The sequence below is a fragment of the Barbus barbus genome (genome assembly GCF_936440315.1).
Source record: "Barbus barbus genome assembly, chromosome: 30".
NCBI lineage: Eukaryota > Metazoa > Chordata > Actinopteri > Cypriniformes > Cyprinidae > Barbus > Barbus barbus.
The window spans coordinates 21,408,951-21,434,395 of NC_136758.1; the positions used below are offsets into that span (position 1 = coordinate 21,408,951).

The window sequence follows — 25,445 nt, forward strand, 5'->3', positions numbered from 1 at the left end:
CCCCCACAAAAAAAACAACTAACACGGCAATATTCCATAAAAATTGCCCATTTTTATTTCAAGGTGACTTTAATATACATTCTATTCGAACTATGAACTATTTTTTTAGTGAGCTTAGAGTTATTAAAAAATGTAAATGCTTGCTTCAGCTCCAAAAAGACTATCCCTTTCTGCTAAAATCACCCAGTCCTCTCATTATTCAATGTGTCCAAAAAAAACAAACAAAAAAAACCTTCACAAACCAATCAATTCCCAATAGATAAAAACAAGTCGTTTCCCAATTGCTTTTACGAACACAGTTTCATGTTGACTTTAAAGCTGTCACCCTTATCTTTGAAATGGCCTGTAATACAAAGCACTAGAGTGCAGACACTTGAAAAACAAACTCATACTTCAAAGTAGGTAGATGTCTTTCTGGGGGCAACAGGCATTAGCCATTTAAATTGAGCTGCGTCTATAAAAATTACTAAGACAATATAAACACTGCCCTCCTAAAACCCTCTATATATATATACACACACACTTGTTTGACATACAAATGTTAGCGTGGTCAGAGGAGGCCGCAGCCACTACATGAAGACACTTCACTTCAGAAGAAAACGAAAAAATATAACAGTGACCACTTTAAAGTGTGGGAGAACAAGACAGTTTCTCTGTGATTGTTCAAGGGCTCTTTATAAATATGACCGTTAACACTTTCCTGCCATGTGTCATATTAACTAAGCCCAAGCTGAGAAACCACAGACCAGAAGTCATGCGTGCTGAAGTATTCTCGTACAAGAACAAAATTGCTTTCTCTCACCTGCGTGGCCTTTGCTTCAACTGGAGACCGTTTCCGACCACCTAATGTCTCATGTACCAAACTGTTTGCAGAGGTAGCTTGGCGCTTAAAATACAAACAAGAGGGTCTTCCCACAGCTAGAAAAGTACAAGATACCAATAATCCTCGATTCAAGGCAGACTTGACACTATGTGAACTAACTGCAGAACTGCTCTTCTCAACACGCTAGCTGACAGAGTAACAAGGCCACAGACACCGGTTCAGCATTAGAAGAGCTGAATAGCTTAAAAGACAGATCTGACTACAAGCAGAAAGCATTCACAAGACAACTTTCCCACTTTGCATTAAGTGCTGAGAAGCATAAGGTTGTTAGAAGACAGTTCACGGGTTGTTAGAAGACAGTGTTGTAAAGGAGACCCGCTTAATTACATTTCAATACCTAAGTAAGTTAGTTAAGTTGAACAGTTTTAACTCATAGTCAAAATCAAGACCATGAATATATGACAGATGGACTCAAGACCTCCAACACAAAGAATCTCCATCTTCTCAAAAACCATTTTTGCTAAATATGAGTTGCTATATGGATATTTCGGAGATTTAAAGTTCTTTCTTTGACATTATAGTTAGTTACATTTGAGTTGTTCTAGAGCTCACTGAATAACTGAAGCACTCATGGGGATATGAGTGTACTATATATATATATAGTAAATCACATAAAATGACAATATTTTGCACTATTGCTTTATCACTGAGTGTGACTCTTTGTATCGACAATCAGTTCTTCTTGCTTCCAGTGAAGCACAAGATGCTCTCTGGATCATTTTAAATAATGGAGAACATTACACAGGTTTTACACAAACTTGTGAAGCTCGAGTGTTGCTGTCATTAAAGCAAAAAGAGAGACAAACCAAATACATTCATAAGTTTATTTCAACGTAATTCAACTCAAATAACTATGCAAATTGTGTGTTAAAATGCAAAAGCAACACTTTCACTAGAAGTCTCAGATTCTGGATCCCATTGTAGATGGTTTTCTAAAGACCCATACAGTATGTATGGCAGCGAGCTGAAAATCCCTTTATGGAACATTTATTTCTAAGAGCGCAGTGGTTGGAACTCGACCACTTACCGTACATGGAAATGTGACCCCGAAGAAAGCCCCCCCTCTCTCAAGAAAGGCACATGTATTGGTAAATACTTGCATGACAATGGGTCCTCCGCCTAGGGTCTGACAGCATTCTATATTAATAGAAGCGCTGTGTATTATTCATAGGCAGAATTACTTTGGTGGCACAGTCCCAGGGCAAAGGGAGCTCCATGCACTCCTACTCTCAGCCCTGACATGAGGAATACTAACAATACCGGACATGTGCAGGGCTGCCCGAGTTTACCACTGCCCACACTATCGCCCATTATAATAATCTATTCAAGGATTAAAGGGGTTTTATCTTGAAGCCCATGAATAATGAATGTGGAATTTCAAAATTTAATTGCCCCGAATTAAATGATTCAAGATAATGTTTCTTTTATAAATTTGTAATGGGGCTTGGGGGGCAAAGAATGAAAAAATACATTAAATAAAATCTTTTTTTTCCCCCTGCAAATGAAACGAAGAATGAAAGGACAATGGACGAGTGCCCTTATGTCTCCTAATGGGGATTTTTTAAAAAAGGCCCTCTTAAAGACAGATAGACAGGTCAAAGATTTGAAGAAAAGCACTCCACCTTATTTGATTCAGGTGAAAAATGCACAGAACTTTAATCTTGGACTTGACATTGTAGACAGACTCTAATGGCTCTTACCTATACAGTTGTGTACTGACGTACTGGGAGTCAGTGCAATCCACTGTGCATTTTCTTTATGGCTAGATCACATTAAAGATTTGAGAATAAGTGTATTAAAGCTGTTAGCTTTCCAAAGCTATAAATCTATATACAGAAGCAGCAAGAACAAGTGACAGGCTTCCATACACTCATCATCTTTCAACATAAACCATGCTGGACAGTATATTGAACAATGCCGTTTAGTTGGGCTAAATACTTGTACAGAAATGGAAATGACATTTCAGTTCATGTACACAATTTCAAAAGGATAACAAAACATTGGGTGTATATTTTGATCAGTTTCTCCCATCACCTAATACAAGTCTCTACTGATGGATCATGTGACTGGGTAGAGGAACAGCTCTAAAATGTAATTATTTCACCCAAAAATTGTCATTATTTACTTGCCGTCATATAATACCCTATATATTATGTTATTTATTTTTAAATATTTTGTCATATTAAGAATTGTTATGCATCTCTTTGACAGTTCGTATTAATCTAAATAAGTGTTGAAAAGCTTAAAAAAAAAAAAAAACGCATAATATATCTTTAAAAGACTTAGAATAGAGTGCCCAATAAATAAACAACAATACACAGATCTTAAACAACATTAGGGTGAGTGAATAATGGTAATTTCTAATTTTTGGGTGAAATATTTCCTTAATAGCCCCCAATGTTTTGTTATTTAAAAGCTGACAGGAACAGAGTTGTGCCTTGTGGGTGATGGATCAATATTTCTGTATCTGGAATCCAACTAAATGACTTTCGTTAAGGCTTAAAGATGATCACAACAGTTGCACGACAAATGCGAGAGATCGTTTTGGTGTTGCAGTGAATACTTACATAAAAATAAGGAAAACAAAAATACATTTCCCAAAGATCACGTACTGTATGAGAGAAGTTAGTCCAAAGAGATCATAGTCTCGATGTCCATTAACCGCAAAGTGTTTCATAAGCACAGAAGAATTTAAACTAATATATATAACATAATGAAGAGTGAATGGCTTTAACACACAAACCTTGAATTACATTCAGAGCAAAGAGTAACCACATGGTCACCAACAACCTCTTATCCTCTGGTTCAAATCCAAAACTAATGCTTACTTTGAGAATGCACTGACTGTTCTCTGAAGTGCATAAAAATATATATATATTTTTTTGGGACTGACGTCTTTCAGTAACCTTACTTTTTATGTGAGTAAAGTAACTAGCGTGCAGCGAGGCAGTGATGATCTCTTTACAGATCGATGTCAGAACATAAGAGTAATGATTGTCAAGCAGCACTAAACGTCAAGCACGTTTCTGTCATGATCTACAGCAACGGCTGGTTAAAGAGAAGTAAAATTCCCAATCAGCATTTTAGATAGCTAAACAGAAACATCCTTGGCAACATTGCCATATTAAAGTCTGATACATTTTTTTTTTCCTTTCATTTTGTGAAGTCCGAGAAAGCCTTCATTTAGATGGGAGTCCATATGATTGGTTACTTCCTCACCTTGTTACCACCTTTTACTGGCAGGACAAGCGAAGCTACTACAAAAGAAACCAAATGTGGCACTGATTAAAAACTCCAACAAACCAAAATAAAAACAAACAACAGGCTTCTTATAGCTTGAGCTAGCTTAAGCTGCATTTAATAAAAAAAACAAAAAACTGAAATCCGCTGCTTTAGTTTAGAAAGCTTTTGCTCCTATTTGTGAGTCTCTTAAACGAAAATAAATAGCAGGAACTAAGATTGCCACCGTGCGCTGGTTGAGACTATTTGCCACCAACTTTTGGTTCACCTTCAGTTCGTTTGGTACTCAGGTCGTGCTTCTCAACCTCACTCTCTTTCACCACAGCATTACCTCCTGGAGGATCCTCTTGAGTACCATTGAGATCTTTACACTGGCCGTTAAGAACGGGTGTCTTGGAGGAGTGCAGGCAGGCAGCGTCCGGCTTGATTTGAGCCAGGTTCATCTCCTCCTGAACACGCTCGTCTTCTTCTTCCAGTTTGCGTAGGATTATGGGGAGTTTGGCATCTGCGTTCTCCAAAAGGGCGATGTCGCTTTCTTCGTACAGTGGCAGTGGGGCCCCTTCGTCCAGCTGCTTCTGGAAGTGCAGGCGCTTGGCCCGACCGCAGGACACGGCGCGCTCGAGAATCTCTTTCTCCGCCAGCCGTAGCTTTATAGCGATGCGGGAGTGCAGGGACAGGTCGGGCTTCTCCAGCATGGAGCGGTCCTCCTGAACATGACAACAACAGAGAATATTAAACTAATGACGACTGGTTAACATGATCATTATTTTTAACCAATCAAAAACAAAATGGCTTGATTACAAAATCAGTTTATGACAAAACGTACAGCAGTTAATGTTTTAAGAAACAAAGTTTCATTCTAAATTGAAAGAAAAGTCATTCCACATTTTGTCTCAATGTTTTCATTTGAACAAAAATCAAATACGAAAAGTGTGTATGCACAAATATACGCATGAATGCAGAATATTCTATATTGTTCTATTCATACAAATTTATATTAGTGCTGTCAAACGATTAAATCGCATACAAAATACGTTTTTGCTCACAATGTGTGTGCACTGTATATTTATTATGTATATGTAAATACACACACATGCATGTATATATTTATATAAATATATGCATATACATGTAAATATTTTCAAAATATATACTGTATGAGTATGCGTTTATATATGCATAGTAAATATACACAGTACACACAAATACATTATGTAAACAAAAACTTATTTTGGATGCGATTAATCGTTTGACAGCACTAATTTGTGTGTGTGCGTATACAGTCAAACCAAAATTTATTCAGACACTTTCAACATTTCTCACATTATCAGTCTATTCGCTATAGTTCAGAAAATGGTAATAAAATATTACAAGAACTTCAAGTTAAACTGTGTCAGATCAAAATTCATCTTGCTAATGTCAGGTAACTTCGATAGGAAATGATGTAATGAATTAGGCTGAATAGCTGTCAGCTGTTAAATTTAAGTACACAATTATATAATACCAATTTAGGTCAACCAATTACCATGAAATGCTTAAATTTGTTAAGTCTATGGTGTAAAAAGTTCACATTACCAATGAAACCAAAACATGGTCAGGTCAAAAAGGCTGAATAATTTTTCGTTCCAAATGATCAATTTTACTGGTAGTCCACTGCATGAAGAATTTTTGGGTATAATATGTCACAGTTTCCTTTATTTTGCTATCCTCGCTTACAGTATATAAATGAACCGGTGTCCTACACCCACTAGTAAATGTAAAAAAAAATAAAAAAAAAAATAAATAAATATATATATCTGGTGTCTGAATAATTTCTGGCTTGACTGTATGTACAGAACTATATAGCATATTTTGTATTCACAGAAATAAAAAGCAGGACTCTTTTGTTAGGGTTATGGTAAAGTTATAAAATGTGTAACTATATGTAAAAAATAATAGAAGTCTATGCAATGGCCTCATGTACACAGCCAAGTAAATGTGTGTGCGCGCATTTGAACATGTATAAGATAAGAAATAATTTATTAGATATGTTATTCAGTAAAGACTCATTTTTTTCAAATATGTGCTGTTCTTTTGAACTTTAACAAAGAATCCTGAAACCTCTCCCAAAAATATTAAGCAGCACAGCTGCTTTTAAAATTGATGAGAAATATTTATTGAGCAGCAAATAGAAGAACGTTGCTACCTTTGTTCCCTATGCAATCAAAATTTTTAAACTATTTAAAGATGTTTTGTAAAATCATCTTGAAAGTTCAAAGATTGTTTGCCATTCTTCTAGCACCTCTGAGGTCGTCTTGTAGGTTTTGAGAAGCAGCGCAGCCCGTGTTTCCAGGAAAGTCCACAGCTTGATTTCGTTCTCCCAGCTGACAGGGAATTCAGTGTTACCCAGGGTGAAGATCTTGTTGATGGCGTGATCACCCACCAGGTAGTCCCGGAGTTCCTCTGCAATCAGAAATGCACACCTCTCTGGTTAAGGGAGTAATCTGCCGTGCTAGTGAGCCGGCAGGTCTGATCTGCGGCGATTATGTAAGGTATGATTACACGGCTGCTAACGAGATGAAAGGGCTTGCCAAACGAGTGCTTTGCTCGTGCACACCGCTGAATCCTGTCACACTAGTAAAATAGAAGCCCCCAGCACAGGGGCTTCGCTTCGTTTAAAAATTAACAAATTCTGAATAATGTATCAGCTCAGACTTAAGAGGTCTTGCCAGAGGACATGGCCTTGCTTTATGGGATTTATGACAAAAACTTCTCCAACATAGATGCTTATTAATATTTCACTGACTCTGGATCAGTCCTTCCACACATCTGCCGCACTGTCTTGATCAATTAAACACCTGAGGGACACTTGTTTAGGCTTTGTTGTCCAGACTAGTTTAATGTAAATATGTGATATGAAATACGGCATCTCATTTCCTGTTTTATGGCCCACAGGTGTACCTTAGTGACAGACGTGAAGGTATCGTGACAAACAAAGATTCTTACCTTCAGTCATGCAGAAGACACGCAGGAAGGCCAGAAGCTGAGCTGATATGGGCGGCTCGCTGCAGTGCAGGGCAAAGATACTGGACCTGAGGAGCAGAAGAACCGGAGAAGGTTCAAAGCAGGGTGTTACTCCAACTGACTTCCCCCCCACCTCTCTCAAATTAAACCCCAATTAACTCCAGCAGAATGGGCAGGTGCTAATGGAAGCCTCCTGCCTGCACGAGACCACGGCGCTGCTCCCCGTCGCATGACAACTGATTGATCTGAAGCGATGAGAGGCCACTGAACTTGATGCATTTTTAAAAAGACGCTCAATCATTTATAATTTACTGTTTAATTACTGGAGCATATCTATGGCCTCTTCCTGTCTGATTTACAGTGGGATGAAACGGAGCATCTCGGCTCTGACCTGAATCAAAAGGTAATTTCATATGGGCCTGTGTGGATTTTGTTTTGGAGACTTGAAGGATATTGATCTGTGTGACAGAAAATTCACTGATAGTATTATGCCACAATAGAAGAGGTTTTACAGCACTGTAATTCTGTTACACCTGGATGATGATTCCTGCAGCAGCATGACTCTCTACCGGGAGAGGATTGAAGGGGGTGTTAACATGAGAAAACCTTACACATTATAGATTACAGCTATAAAAACATGTAAGCTGCCCTCCAGAATTACTGCCACCCTCACGAAAAAAAAAAACACCAAAATAATTTACTAAATAAATCAAAATGTTATCAACTAATAATAATATTAAAAATAATAATAATAGTATTCAAAAAAGACAACAATAGTAATAATAATAAAAATCACTATTATCATTATTTTTTTTATTATATAGCAGTTCTTCAAGTAAAGTTATTAGCCAATTTTTGTCTAAGTGTCTATCCAAACTTCCTATTCGCTTGGTTATAATCATATGATGACATTTTTCATGGCTCATCTAAAGCAAATAATCCTTGAGGGCATTGTAGCTCAAGAAGCGCTGTGAAGAGCAGATCATTGTCAGCATTTAACAGCAAAATAATTTATAAAAAAAAATACAGAGTATGAGATATGAGGTCTAATGGGTTTATATGGAAATAAAACTAGACTGAACATGGCAGAAATAATGAAGAAAAAAAAAAAGAGAAAAGCTACAAAAGAAAAACAAACATCTGACTCGACGTGCATCATGTGGTTTGCCATTCCTGTACAGGCTACTCACGCAGGAATCCCAGCACGAGCCAGAACCTCGGCCTTCATGGCATACAAACGTTCGCTCTTGCTCACACCAAGCTTAATCTTCACACGGTCGTGTGCGTTGTCCTCAAAGAAGAAACCATTGTGGATCACAAACTCTGTATTGGATCTTGTACCGTAGAATATGTAGATCTGAGGGGAGAGAAACCAGAAAACCTTTGGCATAACTATGACACATTGCTAAAGTAAAGAATAAATGAGTATAAGCACTGCCCTTCATTTCATTAACTCATGGATGCACAGGTCTATGGGAACGGATGTGATATTAACCAGTGGCAATTTAGCCCTGAAAACTTCCTTCCCATACTACTGTCTTTTCAAACACTGCTCACGTCTTCCGCTCAACAGTACATCTGCAACATTTACAGATAGTGCTGTGCATATACAGTGTGAAAGAGAGAGATAAAACATAGTGCTGGAGAGAAAGAGAGGGGGCGAGAAAAATCACAGTTCAATTCTGTTCTCAGCCTCTCCACATTGAGTTCCAGCCCAGTGCGAAATCAGCAGCAGGAATCAGGGATCAAACGGCTCTGTTCGGAGCGATGCTCCAGAAACGGCCCCTCCTACTCCCCCCAACGCTTGTCCGAGTCCCATACACCGGCCCCCGCACTCTCTTTCTTCTTCCACTGGCTGTCTCTGTGAATCTTATCAAATAATTCACATTCTGGAGGGGGGTGGGGGTGTATACCTGGCCTGTCACTGTGTGCCCCGCGTATCCGCTCTCCCCATGGCTGGATCTGAATGTCTCCGCTCTGATATTACCCCCGGGCCTCCATAATGGCTGCTGGCTGATAAATGCATCACGGAAGCACAAGCATAAAGCAATAGCACTGAGGTGAAAGTGCGCGAATGGAAATTGAAAATGTACAAGTGCATTAGGTGGACAGAGCATGGCACGAAATACACCCGCTGATTTAGTCAATCACATGGGTAGATGTGATATTGTCGGCGATACTCTGCTGTAAAGACTAATGGTCACCCTAATTGTGATATTAAGATGGTTGAGCTGATGTGATAGTGTTGCAAGACTCACCTGTTCACCCTCTTTGTAGTCTTTGAGAGCCACACATTCGCATCGGTCATCCTCTAGATTGTAGCCAGTCGTAATCTAGAACAGAACAGAACAGGTCTTGTGAATATTTGAGTAACTTAATATACTCCTGAGCCGAGGTATATTTTACAAGATGAGTGATTGAAACATTTTGGACACCTTAGCACTGTCCATTTTTTATAAGATCTCATGTTAACATCAGCCATAATTGGTCAGCTATTTTTTTTTGCTACTTTAACATATTTAAAAGCTTTAAAGTATTAATTAGAAGTATTTAGGAACCACAACTGCAAGGCTATTTTCTGAAATATTTCTGTGGGTAAGAAAAAGACAAATAAAACAAAACACGGCAAATCCAACAAATAAACGCCACTTATTAAAAGTTATAGTCAACCTATTAAAATAACACACCCTAACAAATACAATCCTTCACTATTTAACCTCTTAAAATCTTCAGAAATCAACTAAATCAAATAAACGGAGTAAATTGTCCGAAAAACACTGCTGCAACACATACAATGTGTTTTTATTAAACCTTAACCAGGGGATTACCAGAAAACCATTTCATTACACATTTTAATGACCGTGATTTTCAATGCACATGATAATTTGAAACAAAACTTCGTTTTAGGATATAAGTGCATTACAGAATCATATGAACAGAGGCGATATATTGCTCTGTGGCAAGAGCTACAAAACGCAATCAAAGACAAATTATCCAAATAAATATAAAAGATCCCTTGGGATGAAGGCATAATCTACCGAAAAATCACATTAGATGCTCTTGCATTCCTTAAAAGTAATTTTTTTTTTTTCTGTACTTCAAGACTGCGGTACAAGTGAAAGCACTGTAAACATCCATGCCATGCAGGAATTTATAGAAAAATGGTTAAACTGAATGGGTTGCAAAAGCTTTCTGCTACTCAATGATTTTTGATGAGGAGCTCTGTGTTCATTTTGAAGCAGTGCTGCATACTCACCAGGCCATTGGTGTGGTTGCACATGTCCCAGAGAGGGATGAGGGCCAGTGTGACCCGACTTCCATCTGCTGTAGGAATCTGGTTCTGACGGGTCATCACAGAGGACACTGCCCACCTGATATACAAATAGCACTGCTTCATAACAGATTCAATATTTGTAACAGACACAAAACTGATTGAAGTAATGGGTATTTTCTGGACCATTTCAAAGTATTGTCTCTGCATTTGATCTACTACAATTGCTGATTATGTTAAAGGGGAATATAATGGAAAACAGGATTTCTCTTGCTCTTTTGAAATCGAGTTTAATGTAGACCCAAAATAAAATTCCCTTCCCAGTCCACCCAGAACCTGTATAGACATTAATCTGCAAATAGGTCATTCAAATCTTCATGGTATTTACATCACCACCCTTGCCATCTCTAGCTAGAATGTTCTGCAGATGATACTTTTTTTTATTATTATTTATTTTTACTGTGGATTAATTGATCCTTAATAAAGACAAGTAATGTGTGCTAACAAAATAAACATTCAGTTCTGATGCTCATTTTGCATGCAAAATTGTTAACCAATCAAAACAAGGGTCATTTGTATATTAGAATTCTTAAATGTACAAGAGTAAAAATGGCATGCTTATCCCTTAAAGCCAATGCAAGGGTGGAAAATGGTCATAAATCTTCTTACATTACAAGTGAACTTCAGAGAAAACTATATTTTAAAAAAAGTACAGAATATAGCTGCTTTAATAGTCTGCATGTAAGGCAATAAAATGACCTCAGATCTGAATTTGTCCTGAAGAGAAAAAAAAAAAAAAAAAAAAAAAAAAAAAAAAAAAGGTCTTATCTAGTCTAAATAATCTGGACGTAATTTATTAAAAGAAACTTCATGAAGTCCACCGAAGACAACATTAGCTGTGACAAGACGCTATTCCATTCTCTTCGCACATTACCCAACGGGAGCACAGACTTGCATCATATTCAACAATCTGAAGATGAAAGGGGACCAATAATAAATTATTCCTTCACAGATAATTTGGTGCTAATGAAAGAACAATGAGAACAAACGCCTCATTTTTAAAGGCCATCGCGTAGCCCTACAACCAACCTACGGCTCGTCTTCCTGATCTTTTCTCAGCAGGGAAGAGAAGTTCTACTTTTTTTAACATGATAGGACATTTCAACCAACCTGTAGTCGTCAAAGGTAAAAGCATCCTTCAAGGGCAGTTTGCTGGCGTTCGGATGAGTCTGGGAATTGAAGATGAAGAACACAGAGAGTGGAGGGAAGGAAAAAGGAAAAAAAAGAGAGAGGACAAGAGAGAAGGAGATATGGAGGAAAGAAAGAGAGAGCAAGAAGAAAAAAAACACAAATCAGTCAGTGGAATTTCATTATGTGGCTGCCTAACAGATCCTAACAAGAGTGTAGCCAGGCAGAGAGCGTCCAGTGGTGCTATGCAAGGATCATAGTGGCATTAGCCCCCCATACATCACTGTCAACTTAATTTGTTGTGCCCAGCAGCCGTCATAAATCTGCTTCATCAATTTGTGTGACAGAGAGCCACTGGTGCCACAGAAATCTACATTTAAAGCCACAGACTCGCTCCCTCCAAGGGCTCATTTGCAGCGGGTGTCATGGAGAGGAAAAAAAAAAAAAAAAAAAAAAAAAGCTACAATCCCGTAGAAAGAAAAAAAAAAAAAAAAGGTAGGGAGCAAAGAATGCCAGGGTCAAATTCAGCCAGCCCGTAGCACCCTCCTGAACATGCAAAATGAGCCATAAAAATAGACGTAGGTATGAAGCTGAGAGTGAAGGATATTCTTCTTTTCCCCCACAGGTGCTCTCACGGCTGTGTGCGTGGCGCTTGTCCTGTGAAATTAAGCACTGTACTCCACAATGAGGTACCACGCAAACCGCAATGGCGCTGATATGTATATAACACAATACATCAAAAAGCTTGTGCTCGAATATCATAATCACGACTCAGGTGATCAGTCCATCACACAGTACGAGTGATAAAATTGCCCGACAGACACTGGAACCAAAGCATAAAAGAAAAAGTGAACTTGGCAGACTTCGAATGATAAATCACTTACAGATCTGCATGCAAAATAACTTAAAAACTTCTCTGCGACATGAGGCTTTTCAACTGCAAGATGTTGTTTATTAAAGATTCTGCTCAACGCTGCTAAACCGTTACAGTGAATGTTAAATCAACATTCAGCAAATGCTTGATAATGTAATTCTCAAATGACGAACAACTGACCATGGCTTGATGAAACGCTGATAATTAAATGATAAAAAAAAAATATATATATATATATATATATATATAAACACCAAGCAAAATTAAATATTTTATTAGTTTACCTGCATGTCATGTGGCTATTAACCAAACAGAGAAGTGTGAACGTGAATATTTTGTTAAATTACTAAAATAAAATCTAAGGAGATACTTAAGAGTAAATATTTTAAGTCATACACGTTCCTCTGACAATAATAAAAAAAGGGGGAATCCCTGCAGTAACCAATCGAGACTCAAGTTTGAACAGTACAAAAAATTTCAGTGAATAATAATATAAATTATAATGTTTGTCATTATTACATGACATCAGAAGACTTTTTATGGTGCTTTTAAATTCATGCTACAAGCTTTTGTTGTATGGAAAAGATCAGAATGAACACTGCAAAACATCCCCTTTTGTGCTTTTTTTTTTTGAAGGATCCTTCCAAATACAATGCGAAGGTTTCCAGGTAATGCACTCCTTCACAGATGTCTCCGAGACGTATGTGTGCTTACTGGAAAGGGGGCGCAAACTCCTCCTGTCAACCAAGTTGTACCATTAGGCTCGCAAACTGAGGAATAGATGCATGAAACGCAAGCGCTCAGAAGTAGTGGCTAACTTTTACCTTCCATGTCTCTCCCCATTAATCAACTTCCCTGACACTAATTGAGCCCTGTATTCCCTCTTTCTGGTCTAGAACCCACACACTTAGCGAAGACGGTGATACCATGTGGCCACAACATATCTTTGCCTGTGACTCAGTGTGTCGGCAGAGTACAGTCGTTTTGACATTGTTGTAGCCCTATAGCAGAGCATAAGAACTTGTACTTCAGCTGCCCCCACTTGTGAGCAACCAGGCAAAGGTCTAACACAGGTGGATGAAGGTCTACAGGTCAGCTGCGAATTTGTAAAGCATGATATAATAACAGAGCAAAGCCTGTCTACTTCCTTTCATTTCAATTCTGGCAACAGGCCGACTTGGTAGCAGCACTCACGTAGGGTGATGGACAACCATTAAAAGATAAGCTCTGGGTAAAGCCAACGAGTAAGAATTCAGTGACTTGGGTTTGAGCCTCACACTGCAGATGAAGGGAAGTGGTTCATGTAAGGATGGGGGGGGGGGGGGGGGGGGAGCATATTACAGGTTTTGACGGAAGTAATAGGGCAAATCTCCAGAGAGTCTCAAGCGGCTCTCCAGACTTCCTGTAGGAAGATGTGCTGAGGCCAGCTACATAAAGATGGAAAAAAACATCTTTGAGCATCGGTAACCATTATAGGCGACCTGAAAAGGGTTAAAGTGTCGTTAATGATATTTTCAGCCCTCTGAGAGCTGAATACTCGAGTGCCCAAGCACCTTAATAGATTCAATTAAGGCAATAATTAGTTGAACAGAGTGATAAACCTCAGGGGGAAGGGTGAACCTGGCTGCAGAAAGGCCATGAAGAGGTCTGCCTGGATCCCTCAGAGCGCTGTGGGTTAGGATAAGGCCTCTAGTCTGGAAAAATGTAAGATGTGCGCACGTACAGAGGTAGTCTGAGACGAAACGAAGGTAGTTTTAGACGGCACGTTTGATGGTGTAGTTTTTGGAGATAAAGGGCAGCTGCACCGCTGCAGGTTCAGCTTGTGATGCATTAGCATCACCAGAGAGAGGTAATTCATCATGTGCCACAAAGGCACCGCGGCTCAGAGAGAGACGAGGGGGGAACGGCCCTGTAAATCAATTAGAAAACAAAAGCTCCCACCATGAGCGCCTGCTCTCCTTAACGAGGACAGTGGGAAATGCGACTAATTGGCCGGTGGCCTCCAGGAGGTCTTTCTGGAGCCGAGATCCCCAAGCACCCCATCCGCCACACTGGCCGGCATTAGAGAGCTCGTCATCCGTTTGCATGCTGAGGTTCAAACGGGATTGATTTTACTCCTTACTTCCGTTAAGACATTCGACTTTGTGCATAATAAAAATGATGAAATGAACGTCGTCGTTCAACGTCGCAAACTCTCCCTCATTTTCCGAGCTGCATCAGGAAGGTCAGACAGATATCTTCCCAGGTGCAGAGAGAGGGGGTGGGATGAGAGCATACCTCAGGGACCCTGTTCATTTCTCATCAACAGCGGCAGATGCAGCACACCAAGGTTACTTTGCATTCGCTGCATACCGGGGTCACCTTATGAGGTTCACCTCCCCCACACACATGCACGCATCCAGCCCCAGTGAGGAACACGCGACTATCATTGGTCCCCTGCGGACACGGGAGGTGCTCGGATACCCCTCGGAGGGCACCCGGCGTTGACAACAGCCTATCCCTCTTCACGCAGGCAAATATATATATATATAAAAAGCTCCTCAGTTCCAGCAGGTGAAGGGCCTTGCTTTCTCAGTTCTTCCAGAGGAGAGGCAGGGAGGAGGGGGGAGGCAGGTACCAGATAAAGCAGGCGGTAGGAGGAAGTAGAAGAAGGGGGGGTTGGGGTTGTCAGTCATGTGTGGAAGGTACAATCAGGTCAATTCAATTCAAAGCCAATGCGACAAGCTAATTTTCCAGCCCGGTCATCTGCGGCCGCCTCAGAAGAGAGGCTGACATTGACAGTAGTCATTACAGTGACACTGGCTCCCAACCTGAAGAGCCGAGAGGAGAGGAGCGGACAGGACACTCACCAGCAAGGGCCAGCAAGACAACCCTCCCCCTCAACTGAACCTCACTAGAAAAAAAATAAAATACAGAGCATGTTCATTTCACTCTAAACTCTTACTCGAATGCACGCAGAATGAATCTTTCTGTTCATTAAAAAGTGTGATCAGTGTGTAACTCATTACACCAATAGGTCACGAGGTCCTCCAGCTTTATTTTAGCAATACAAACTTTAACCAAGTTAATTTCAGAGGAAGTAACGTTTCATTTAGACCAGTATCTTTAGAAGCTTAACTCACTTCTGCCACCTAATGGACAATGAAACGTTCACTGCATATGCAAATTGATTAACTTTTTGATGACTGATGCGGACGGCTTAAAGTAGCAGATGCATATATTCCAGTTTATTGTGTTTCCTGTTATTTGTCTCAGTCGCTGTATAGAAAATGGTATAAATACACTTGATTAAAAGTTATTAACAGAGTACGAGAAACAATAATACCGCTCCTAATTACACGCCAACCCCCTTTTATAAACTACAAAACATTTAATAAAGAAAATGTCAGCAGATTTGCAGACAAAATGACAAATACATTAACTATTTGCATGAATATTTGATGCCTTATCTTGACAGTAATGTGAAATATTAGTTTCTTTTCCCTAATTGACAGTCATCTAATGAAAGAAACAAAATGTACCGGCAGAGATTTTGAATGAAAATTGGGGAGAACTGGAAGAGCATATTATTGCTTCCTTAATAGCCAAGAGGAGGTCCAAGAAACAGGATAACATTTATTGGACAGATTACAGTCCCATTGAAATGAACTGCCATCTCAATGTGTCATTTAATAATCATAAATCTGCATATTCAAGATTTTCTTCACAACACTGGAATTAGATTTTATGGCAATATAATGCACTTTTTGAAACCAAAGTGGAAAGAACATATAATCTAAAACTTAAGAGGTTAGGCTACCACTGAATATTAAGCGCAGATATTTCACTGGACCTATAAAAAAATAAATAAAATAAAAACAACACAGCTCAACATTTCTGATAATTGTTTCGTTTGAACTGTGGAAACAAGCAGATATCTTTTTAAGTGACAAGAAGATATTCTATTCTAGAAGTAAATTTCTATTGTTCCTTCATACCATACCATACCATACCATACGTTTCATACCATTTGGCATATCATAGTCTCTTAACACTTCTGTACATGCATGTTGTTATTTAAAAGCAAACCAACTCATGCTCTTTTATGTTTTGCTTTGAACACTACATTAAGGGATGAACATCTCCCCCTGCTGGCCAAAGATTGCCACTGCGGCACTGTCTCCGAGCCATGTCAATGGCAGCTTATCAGAGGCCCTGAAATTGGGTGCAAGAGGGCATTATAAAGCTCCTTTTACCCATCTCCAATGTGCCTTCAACGGCAGGGATCCTTTTAAAACTGGATTTCCTCACCTCAGCAGACAGCAGTGTAAAGGACAGCTATTCATGTGGCTAGAGAGTCTGAATAACTTGTAGCGCTGATTGCTTAAAGAGCCCAGCACTCAAACGGCTGGCAGTCCATGTATGAGACACAGATAGGGCTATCAGTCAAAACTGCCATACATATGAGCACAACTCTACGAGTCAACTGAAGAAAGTTTTGTGCACTTTTTGTGGTGTATTCAGGGATATCTGTAGCTGAAGAGTGAGACCAGATGCTTAAGTTAGGCCTATATTAACCTCTTAGGTTATTTAGGTAAAGGTAAATGTGTAAAACAGCATGCAGAAGGCAACAGTATCTGATTTAACACCCAAAGTCGCACAGTTTGTGTTTGTTGGGAAGTCGTGGCCTAATGGTTAGAGAGTCAGATTCGTAATCCAAAGGTTGCGGGTTCGAGTCTCGGGCCGGCAGGGATTGTAGGTGGGGGGAGTGAATGTCCAGCGTTCTCTCCACCCTCAATACCACGACTGAGGTGCAAGGCACCGAACCCCCAACTGCTCCCCGGGCGCCGCAGCCGGACGAATTGAGCAAGGCACCGAACCCCCAACTGCTCCCCGGGTGCCGCAGCATAAATGGCTGCCCACTGCTCCGGGTGTGTGTTCACGGTGTGTGTGTGTGTTCACTGCTGTGTGTGTGCACATTGGATGGGTTAAATGCAGAGCACGAATTCCGAGTATGGGTCACCATACTTGGCAGTATGTCACTTCACTTCACTTGTCGTTCATACTCAGATTGAAAGTATATTTCTCTGAAAAAGTTACTTTTTATACTGTGTTTTCTAATTATATAAGACTGATTCCATTTTCTTTACCAAATGTTTTTGGGACATCTATTTTGTTAGTAAACTAAATAGACTTGTCTTTCACTGAAAAGTGCTTATAACAATATTGTAATAAATGGCTATAACTTGCTTGGGGAATGTTATATGTCGACAAAATTTTATTTGGAAGTGTAAAACACCCAGATACAACTTTCTAAAAAAAAACTAATCCAAACTTCAGGAGTTTCTGTTTGAGTACACAGTAAAAAACACCCAACTGTTGCTCGCGTTTTTCTTAAAATTCTGGTAATTCATTCATTCTTAGAGAAAACAAAAGAAAAATTGGGACTTTAAATTAGCTAGACTGAAACTTCAAGTTCTTCTCTTTATAATGATATATGACACTTGATGCTAACTGCTAGAATAGGTCTTAAATAACTAAGAAAATACAGGTGTCAGGTGCCCCAAAAATGTTTTAAGTCTTTAAGGGTCAAGCTATAAAAAATACATTGCATTTTCAATGTACAAAAGGCTTTAAATGAATCAATTTGATGTTTTTTTAAAATGCATTTATACATGTAAAAATGCTTTTGGCAGTTAAATGTATTAATTCAGTTAAGATTTTGACTGCGATGTTTTCATTTGTCACTCTCTAAATTAAAAACCTAGCTAAATGAATCAGTTGGAGGAAAAATATCAAATAACTTATATTTACACACACATATACACAGACAATTAAGAGAGAATCTGTGTGACTTACATGGATGACTTTGTAGAAGTAGGCATACTGGCGTGCTGTGTTTTTGTATTGACTGAGTACGTCCTGTATGGCTTGTGTGGCCAGCAGGTGGCGCACTTCCTCCTCTTCAAAGTACAGGGGTGTGTCATATTCAGCAGGCAGGGTCTTGATGTAGGGCAGCCAAGGTGAGCTGGGATTGGCCCGTTCACACAGCAAGTGTAGAGCCAGAGTCACATTGCCCATGGCCTGAAGGATCCGGTCCTGACTGTACAGCGGCCCTGTGAACAAAAGGTGTATTTAGAAAGCCTGGTATATTTGAAAGCCCAAGACTACAAGGAACCACACCCAGGAGAATTAAAGGAGTTCATATCAGGTCATGTAAACCACAGTACGGTTGGTACCATTTTCAAAATGCACCATTGTGCAGACAGTTCAGAAAACCATATCCGTGTTCGAACCAGTGTTGTTATTGTTAACTAAAGCTATCAAAAATCATTCTCAGCCATTGAAATAAAGCTGAAACAAAACATAAATATTACATGGAAAAAAAAAAAAAGTTTAATACATTTTCTGTGGTAATCAACAACATGTCACAGATGCTGTTGACAGAAGTAAAAGTTGTATTTAATGTTCCTGGAACAATAAAGTAACATTTATATAAATGTGGTGTCCATTTTCTCTGTGGGGGGAGATGTCACATGTCACTGTCAGAGTTTGAGGTCAAAGATTGACATTGCTACAACTATGCAAACTCACCAAGGACAGAGTTCTTGGCAGATTCTACAGTCATCAGCATTTTTCTTGGGATCCACAGGAACAGCTCCTCTGCCTGAAATGGACAGAAAGCCCACAGAACAATTTAAATTGTCATTGTCAAAAACATACATGCAAAAGCACCGATTGTTCTAATGTACCGTTACATACAAATTTAGTTTAATTACAGGGCTAGTCCTTTCATGGCACATTCAAATTCCAATTTTTTTAAACAGCAACTTAAAAATGCATTTTATAACTAACAACTTGGGGATTTATAATTTATAATTTTATAACTTGGGGAAGTCGTGGTCTAATGGTTAGAGAGTCAGACTCGTAATCCAAAGGTTGTGGGTTCGAGTCTCGGGCCGGCAGGGATTGTAGGTGGGGGGAGTGAATGTCCAGCGCTCTCTCCACCCTCAATACCACGACTGAAGTGCCCTTGAGCAAGGCACCGAACCCCCAACTGCTCCCCGGGCACCGCAGCATAAATGGCTGCCCACTGCTCCGGGTGTGTATTCACGGTGTGTGTGTGTCCACTGCTGTGTGTGTGCACGTTGGATGGGTTAAATGCAGAGCACGAATTCCGAGTATGTGGGTCACCATACTTGGCAGTGTCACTTCACTTCACTAGCAAAAGCAACTAAAAACATCAGTAAGGCCAACTGTAGCAGCCATTCAAAACCATCTGAACATTGACTCAATCAAGTCTGGAAGTAAAGTATGATGTGCAGTGATCCATAACCTCTATATATTCAAGGACGATGGTGAAAACAGCTATGATCAATACATATACACACCTGTAATTACCACTTGGTTACTGAATATCAAGAAGGACCACACAAATAATGATCATCTACTGTATCTACAACCAATATATAAGATGAGTTACTTTCATCCTTCAACACTCAAGATATGACACTTTGTAGGTGGCAGAAAAAGCCAGCATGTAGCACAATGGACTGAAGTTCGATAATATAAGTGTTTGATGCCAGGAAGACTACCAGCATGAGATCTGGTTCATATTGCAGCTTATTTTGGCTAGGAACAGCCCATTTAGAGACAAAGGCGCTGCAAGAACTGAACTTGTAAAAACAAACCAAGATAAAAAAAAAAAACATGTATCCGACATACTGTATAACTAAAATAGTCTTATCCATTTTACCATCAAACAATCCCTGGGCTAGCTGAGAAAGAAACCAACCTTGATATCTCTGGCAGCCTTCAGGCCATATCCTTCATCTGCAAAGTTGGAGATCTCAAAACCGTCACAAGAAGCCCCGCATTCAGCAGCCCAGGCCATCAGCTCGGAGAAAAAGTCCTCCCTGGTTCCCTCGAAAGATACTGACATCCCTGAGGAAGTAATACCACCCCAACATGAGCTGATTAAGCTATTGTATGTATATTGAACATCAGCATGAGAAGTTTTCCATGTAATGATTTCCATTATTCTACGGCACTATACTGTATTATGTTACTGTAAAACCACACAAGTGGACCTAAACAGTGCTACCCATTACTCTTGTGTACCCTACTGCATTATGTGCTGTCTAACATTTATTCTAATGGATATTTATGCGTTCTAATGCACATCTCTGAGACTCCCACCGTTACTTTTTTCTAAAGTAACGTGATAGGATCTTACTCAAGTCATCACATCACTGTAACCAAAGATATTTCTGTGTCTGCCACAGTACATCAACTTACTGCGTATGAGCATATTGTTATAGAAGTCATTCTATCAGATAAAGAAATGTGTAACATCCCATCTTTTGTGGTAATAAGACTTCACATACACTTATGCTTCTCTTAAGAACAAAAAAAACCAAAAACATTATTTATTCACCCTCATGTTGTTCCAAAACATTTTTTATAGCAAAATGAACCAAATGGCCAAGCTATCATTCGGCTTGAAAATAATTTAAAAAAGCCATATAGACGACTTTTGTTCGTTTTTGACAGTTTTGAAGATTTACAGGATCCAACTCTATTCACTTGAATTGTGTGAAAAGATCTTCAAAAGACATTCTGTAACATTTCTCATTCACCCCGAAAAAAAGTCATAAGCACAAGTAAATGACAGAATTAATTTCACATCTGGGTGTTCCACACCATCTGCTTTTTTCTGACCTCTTTTTTCTTGCAACTAGGACAGTTTAATACTTTACTACTTAAAAACGGCCAATGGCAAAATCACAAGGCAAACCATACTACGTAAAAGCTTCAAATCTCCTAAATCATATTAATTTGAAGCAACTGTGTACCTTTCTGTTTCTTACGGATCTTCTCCACCAGAGCTCGGATCTGAACATATTCCTCCCACTCTTTCCCAGGAGAGGGAGCAGCGCTGCTACACTCTGAATGGGGGAAAGAAAATAAAAATATTTCAATAAATTCACATTTAACAATCGCTTATGCTTAGATTAACAAAACGCAATGAGTGACTATGGGGGAAACAGCTTAGTGCTCCATATTAAAGAAATACTTCACCAAAAATAAGTGAAAATTTGCTGAAAAGTTACTCAAACTTAGGCCATCCAAGATGTAGATGAGTTTATGCTACATCAGATTCAGAACAGATCTGGAGAAATTTAGCATTACGTCACCTGCTCACCAACGGATCCTGTGTAGTGAATGGGTGCCGTCAGAATAACTGACAGCTATCAATTAATATCTTGTTTTTATTTCACTTGAGAAAGCAATATTATGGCTAGAGGACTTGCATTTTAGCCAGAAGCAACAATTTGAAGTTCAAAACATCTTGATGCATTTATTTCTTACAAACACACAGCTTTTTGCTTATTGTAATGTTTTTATCAGCTGTTTGGACTTTTATTCTGACGGCACCCATTCACCGCAGAAGATCCGTGGGTGAGCAAGTGATGTAATGCTAAATTTCTCCAAATCTGCTCGAGTGCAACTCATCTAAATCTTGGATGGCCTGAGGCTGAGTACATTTTCAGCAAATTTTCATTTTTGGGTGAACCAAGTACAGTTACTGGGGTAACCAAATGCTGGCTGATTTGTCTTCTAATAGCTGTTTTTGTAAAAATCGTGACATTCATGGACTTGGTAAATCCTTTAATATAAAAGGATGTTCTTTATTATAAACAAGTGCAAAGTAGATTTACTTAAACATAAAGAAACCATTCTAACTAAAGAGGCTCAATTTTCAGTATCCAGCTGCATTTTTTTTTTGCCATAACAAATATTATAACAATCATGTAATGCGATTATGGCATAATCACAAAAGCCTTTTGTGTACCAGCGATGCACAGTGTTGCTCCTCATGAGAGTAATTCATTGCAACGGTATATCAGAACAAGAATGCAGCCATAAAGAATGCTTTATACTCACTCTGCAGCAGTTCAGAGATTAAATTCATCATCTCTTTCGGAGAAACCGCAGCTGTGGCCCCGGTCCCTGATTTCTGGGTCTTCACTCGGCTCTTTTTACCCATCTTGCTGGTCTGGGAGAGAGGATGGCTGTAGTAATAGCAAGTTGAAAGCAACAAAATAAATAAAAAGTAATTAAATGTGATTATTTTAAATTACAGCTAAAATTAAAGTTCAATTATCAAAAAAATCAAGTTAAATTATGACCAGGCTTCATATCTCATGCAACCTAGAAGGCTGTCCAATAAATGAGCTAATAGTCCGAGAAGTACCAACTCTACAACTCTTGTAAATATTTAGGTCCAGTACATTCATAACTAAATGGTAGAAACATCCAAATAATCTCAGAACCTAGAATTACTGCCAAGAAAGGTTAATGGTCTCCGTGAGGGATTCTATGGATGGCCACAGTGAGCCAAAGGGCCCTAAATCAAGTACTTCGTTGTAAACACTAAACGTGTGGCTTACATGAAACTCATCAAATACAACAAACTTGTGTCATTAGCATAAAACTTCCATGCAGATACATTTTATAATGACTCCTATGGCAGCTGTTCCCATATTTCAAAAATGGTCTGACTGCTCTACTTGTACAAATTTGGGCAACGCACAAAAAGACCACTAAAAGAACATTTCTATAGTTAACCATACGTCTTGAAAGCGTTGTTGTTGTTGTTACGACAGCAATCACTCATGAATAAATCAAAAATATAGAAAAAACATGATTTGGACCATTTCCTTAAAATGCAGTTTCTTTTTTCGACCATGTATATGTCCATCAAACACCCCAAGCCAACTGTTTACTAAACAATGACAGGTCCAATTGTATTACTGAACTGCAAATTGGATTGAAACACTTAAAAGTAAGCTACTTAAGATTGAAACCACAAGAGAACCAGCAGCAGCACTGCAACTATACTGGCTGACAGCATTAGATAGCAAAAGACATGCAACAAACAACATAAACTGTACATAGAAAAATTCAAAACACAAGATCAGTATATTAGATAATGATCTAAGCAGACTGATGCCTTAAAATAACTCAGCTTGGCCCAATGCATTCATTCAAACCCAGCAGTAGATGATCACCTGCTTCACATTACACACTACTGCATGTCAGTCTTCATTTTAAACACTGGGTGGTCCAGTGATCATGAATTAGCCAAATGCATGAATTAATACCTCAAGAAACATACATTCATTCGTTCATATTTACATCCACTCATCTATCTGTCTGTCATGGCCCAAGTGTCTCAAAACCTGCCTACATTAACATCATTTTAGGGCATCATAGGCACATTTGAAACGTTCAACAACATCGAGCGTATTGAACGCTTTAAGCAGCCTACGACGCCCAGATATGCTGTCTAGGTAGGCTGCTCGCAGGATTTTGAGACACATTCAATGTGTTAATAACCAGCATGCTTGTATTTCGCAATTTGTTGAATTACACACCCTTTACAGCGACGCATTTGCAGGCATGTGGCTTATTATATGACGTTTAACTATCGTAAACACCTCGTGCACATTTGCCAACATTATTTAATCCGATTGAACAGCAAAACTACCTTCCAATTGACTGCAGGTATCCTCCTGTCAACCTGGAATTCAATCCTCTTCTGCTCGCTCTGCTGGTAAAACCTAACATTACTTCAGAGGCAAAGCCACGCCCTAATACAATTTTCAAAAAGCGGATTGGCCCAGTGACGCATTTGTCCCGCCTTAAACGTGTACAGAGCGTATTGTAATTGGGTAATGTTCAAGACGCCACTGCATACGTGTGAGATAATTGGTTAAAGCGTAAATGTATTTCACATCGCTAAACTGTAGGCATCTATTGGTTCGCGTTAAGGCGGTACCCGTTCGCAGTGACTTTACTGGTCGTGAGAGGAGTCGGTCAAATTTACAAGGTTGGTTTGACTACACAAACAGAAAAGGCTTGGAAGTTTACTTTGGGTTCATAAAGTGACCATAAAAGGAAAAAGTCTGCGCAACGTGATTCGCTGAGGAAACCGTCAATCACAGCCACAACATATAAATCATAACGCATTGTTATAAACCATTTATAATGTGATTTATAATGTGTTTAATAATAAATAATTGGTATTTTTATATCACTTTACAATTCATAATTTCTCTTTTTTTACTTCATATATTTATATTTTTATGTATTTACAAATTGTGAGCATGTAGGATAACACATTTTTACATAAATTTAATACAGGATTGGAAAATGTGCAACCTCGTATAGAATTATATATATATATATATATATATATATATATATATATATATATATATATACATACATACATATATAGAATGAATTAAGAAAAAACAGCTCATCCAGTATTTAGTTAGACCGTCTAGGGTTGGGAAATAACATATTCTGAAGGATAAACACCTCATTTCTCTGATCATTTGCTGGAAAAGACAAAAACTCAAGTCATTCAATGTGTTAACATTACCATAACTCTATCAAACCTCCAGTAGATGGCAGACACTGCCTTATTTGTGCTGTTCATTTCATGCAATTCAAAAATGAGATGAGACTTTACAAACAAAAGGATTCTGTTTTATTTCAAATCTACAAGAGGGTTATTTGCAATTTATTTAGAATTTTTATTAGCTAAAATACAGGTCCATTCTCAGCTACATACAGCTTATTAAAAATATATAAACGCATGCTAGCTACAGGTATTCTACAGTAATAGTAGTTATTTACATTGCGCTGAATTGTATGTCCTAGAATACAACTTCATGTGTTTTACATACAGATGAGCTACACAGAACATTGCATTTCATGAAAGATTCATACATCAAATCCTCATTCACAAAAGAAGCAGTGCATTTGAAAAGAAAATAGGAAAATATCAGCATTTCAGATTCTTTTGTGCTTTAAACTGAACAAATACAAAAAAAGTCAGTAGTTGTGTATTCTAGATCTGTTTATAAAGGACACTTTTAATTGGATTTCAAAAATAGTTTGAATGTATGCGTGTAGTTCAACACCAATGATTT

The 25,445-nt window shown here is 38.7% G+C and overlaps 1 protein-coding gene across 4 annotated transcripts; it reads right to left on the reverse strand.

The window, feature by feature from the left end:
• Positions 1-1,694: 1,694 nt before the first annotated feature.
• Positions 1,695-24,064, reverse strand: LOC306850714 (actin-histidine N-methyltransferase). 4 transcript variants are annotated; one of them, XR_013782432.1, is made up of 14 exons: positions 23,993-24,048; positions 22,387-22,514; positions 21,294-21,386; positions 20,234-20,382; positions 19,033-19,105; positions 18,298-18,554; positions 11,568-11,626; positions 10,383-10,497; positions 9,385-9,459; positions 9,040-9,139; positions 8,317-8,483; positions 7,109-7,194; positions 6,405-6,565; positions 1,695-4,830 (listed from the first exon to the last, which is right to left on the reverse strand). XR_013782432.1 is itself a non-coding variant. In XM_079386534.1 (13 exons), the coding sequence occupies exons 2-13, from the start codon at positions 22,487-22,489 to the stop codon at positions 4,366-4,368; spliced, it is 1,803 nt and encodes a 600-aa protein (XP_079242660.1). In that variant the 5' UTR covers positions 22,490-22,514; positions 23,993-24,064; the 3' UTR covers positions 1,695-4,365. The 4 variants fall into 4 exon arrangements, 3 of the variants coding, with proteins under 3 accessions (XP_079242660.1, XP_079242661.1, XP_079242662.1); XM_079386534.1 differs by lacking the exon at positions 9,040-9,139 and having other exon boundaries at positions 23,993-24,064; XM_079386535.1 differs by lacking the exon at positions 9,040-9,139 and having other exon boundaries at positions 22,387-22,498.
• Between the last annotated feature and the right edge of the window lie 1,381 nt (positions 24,065-25,445).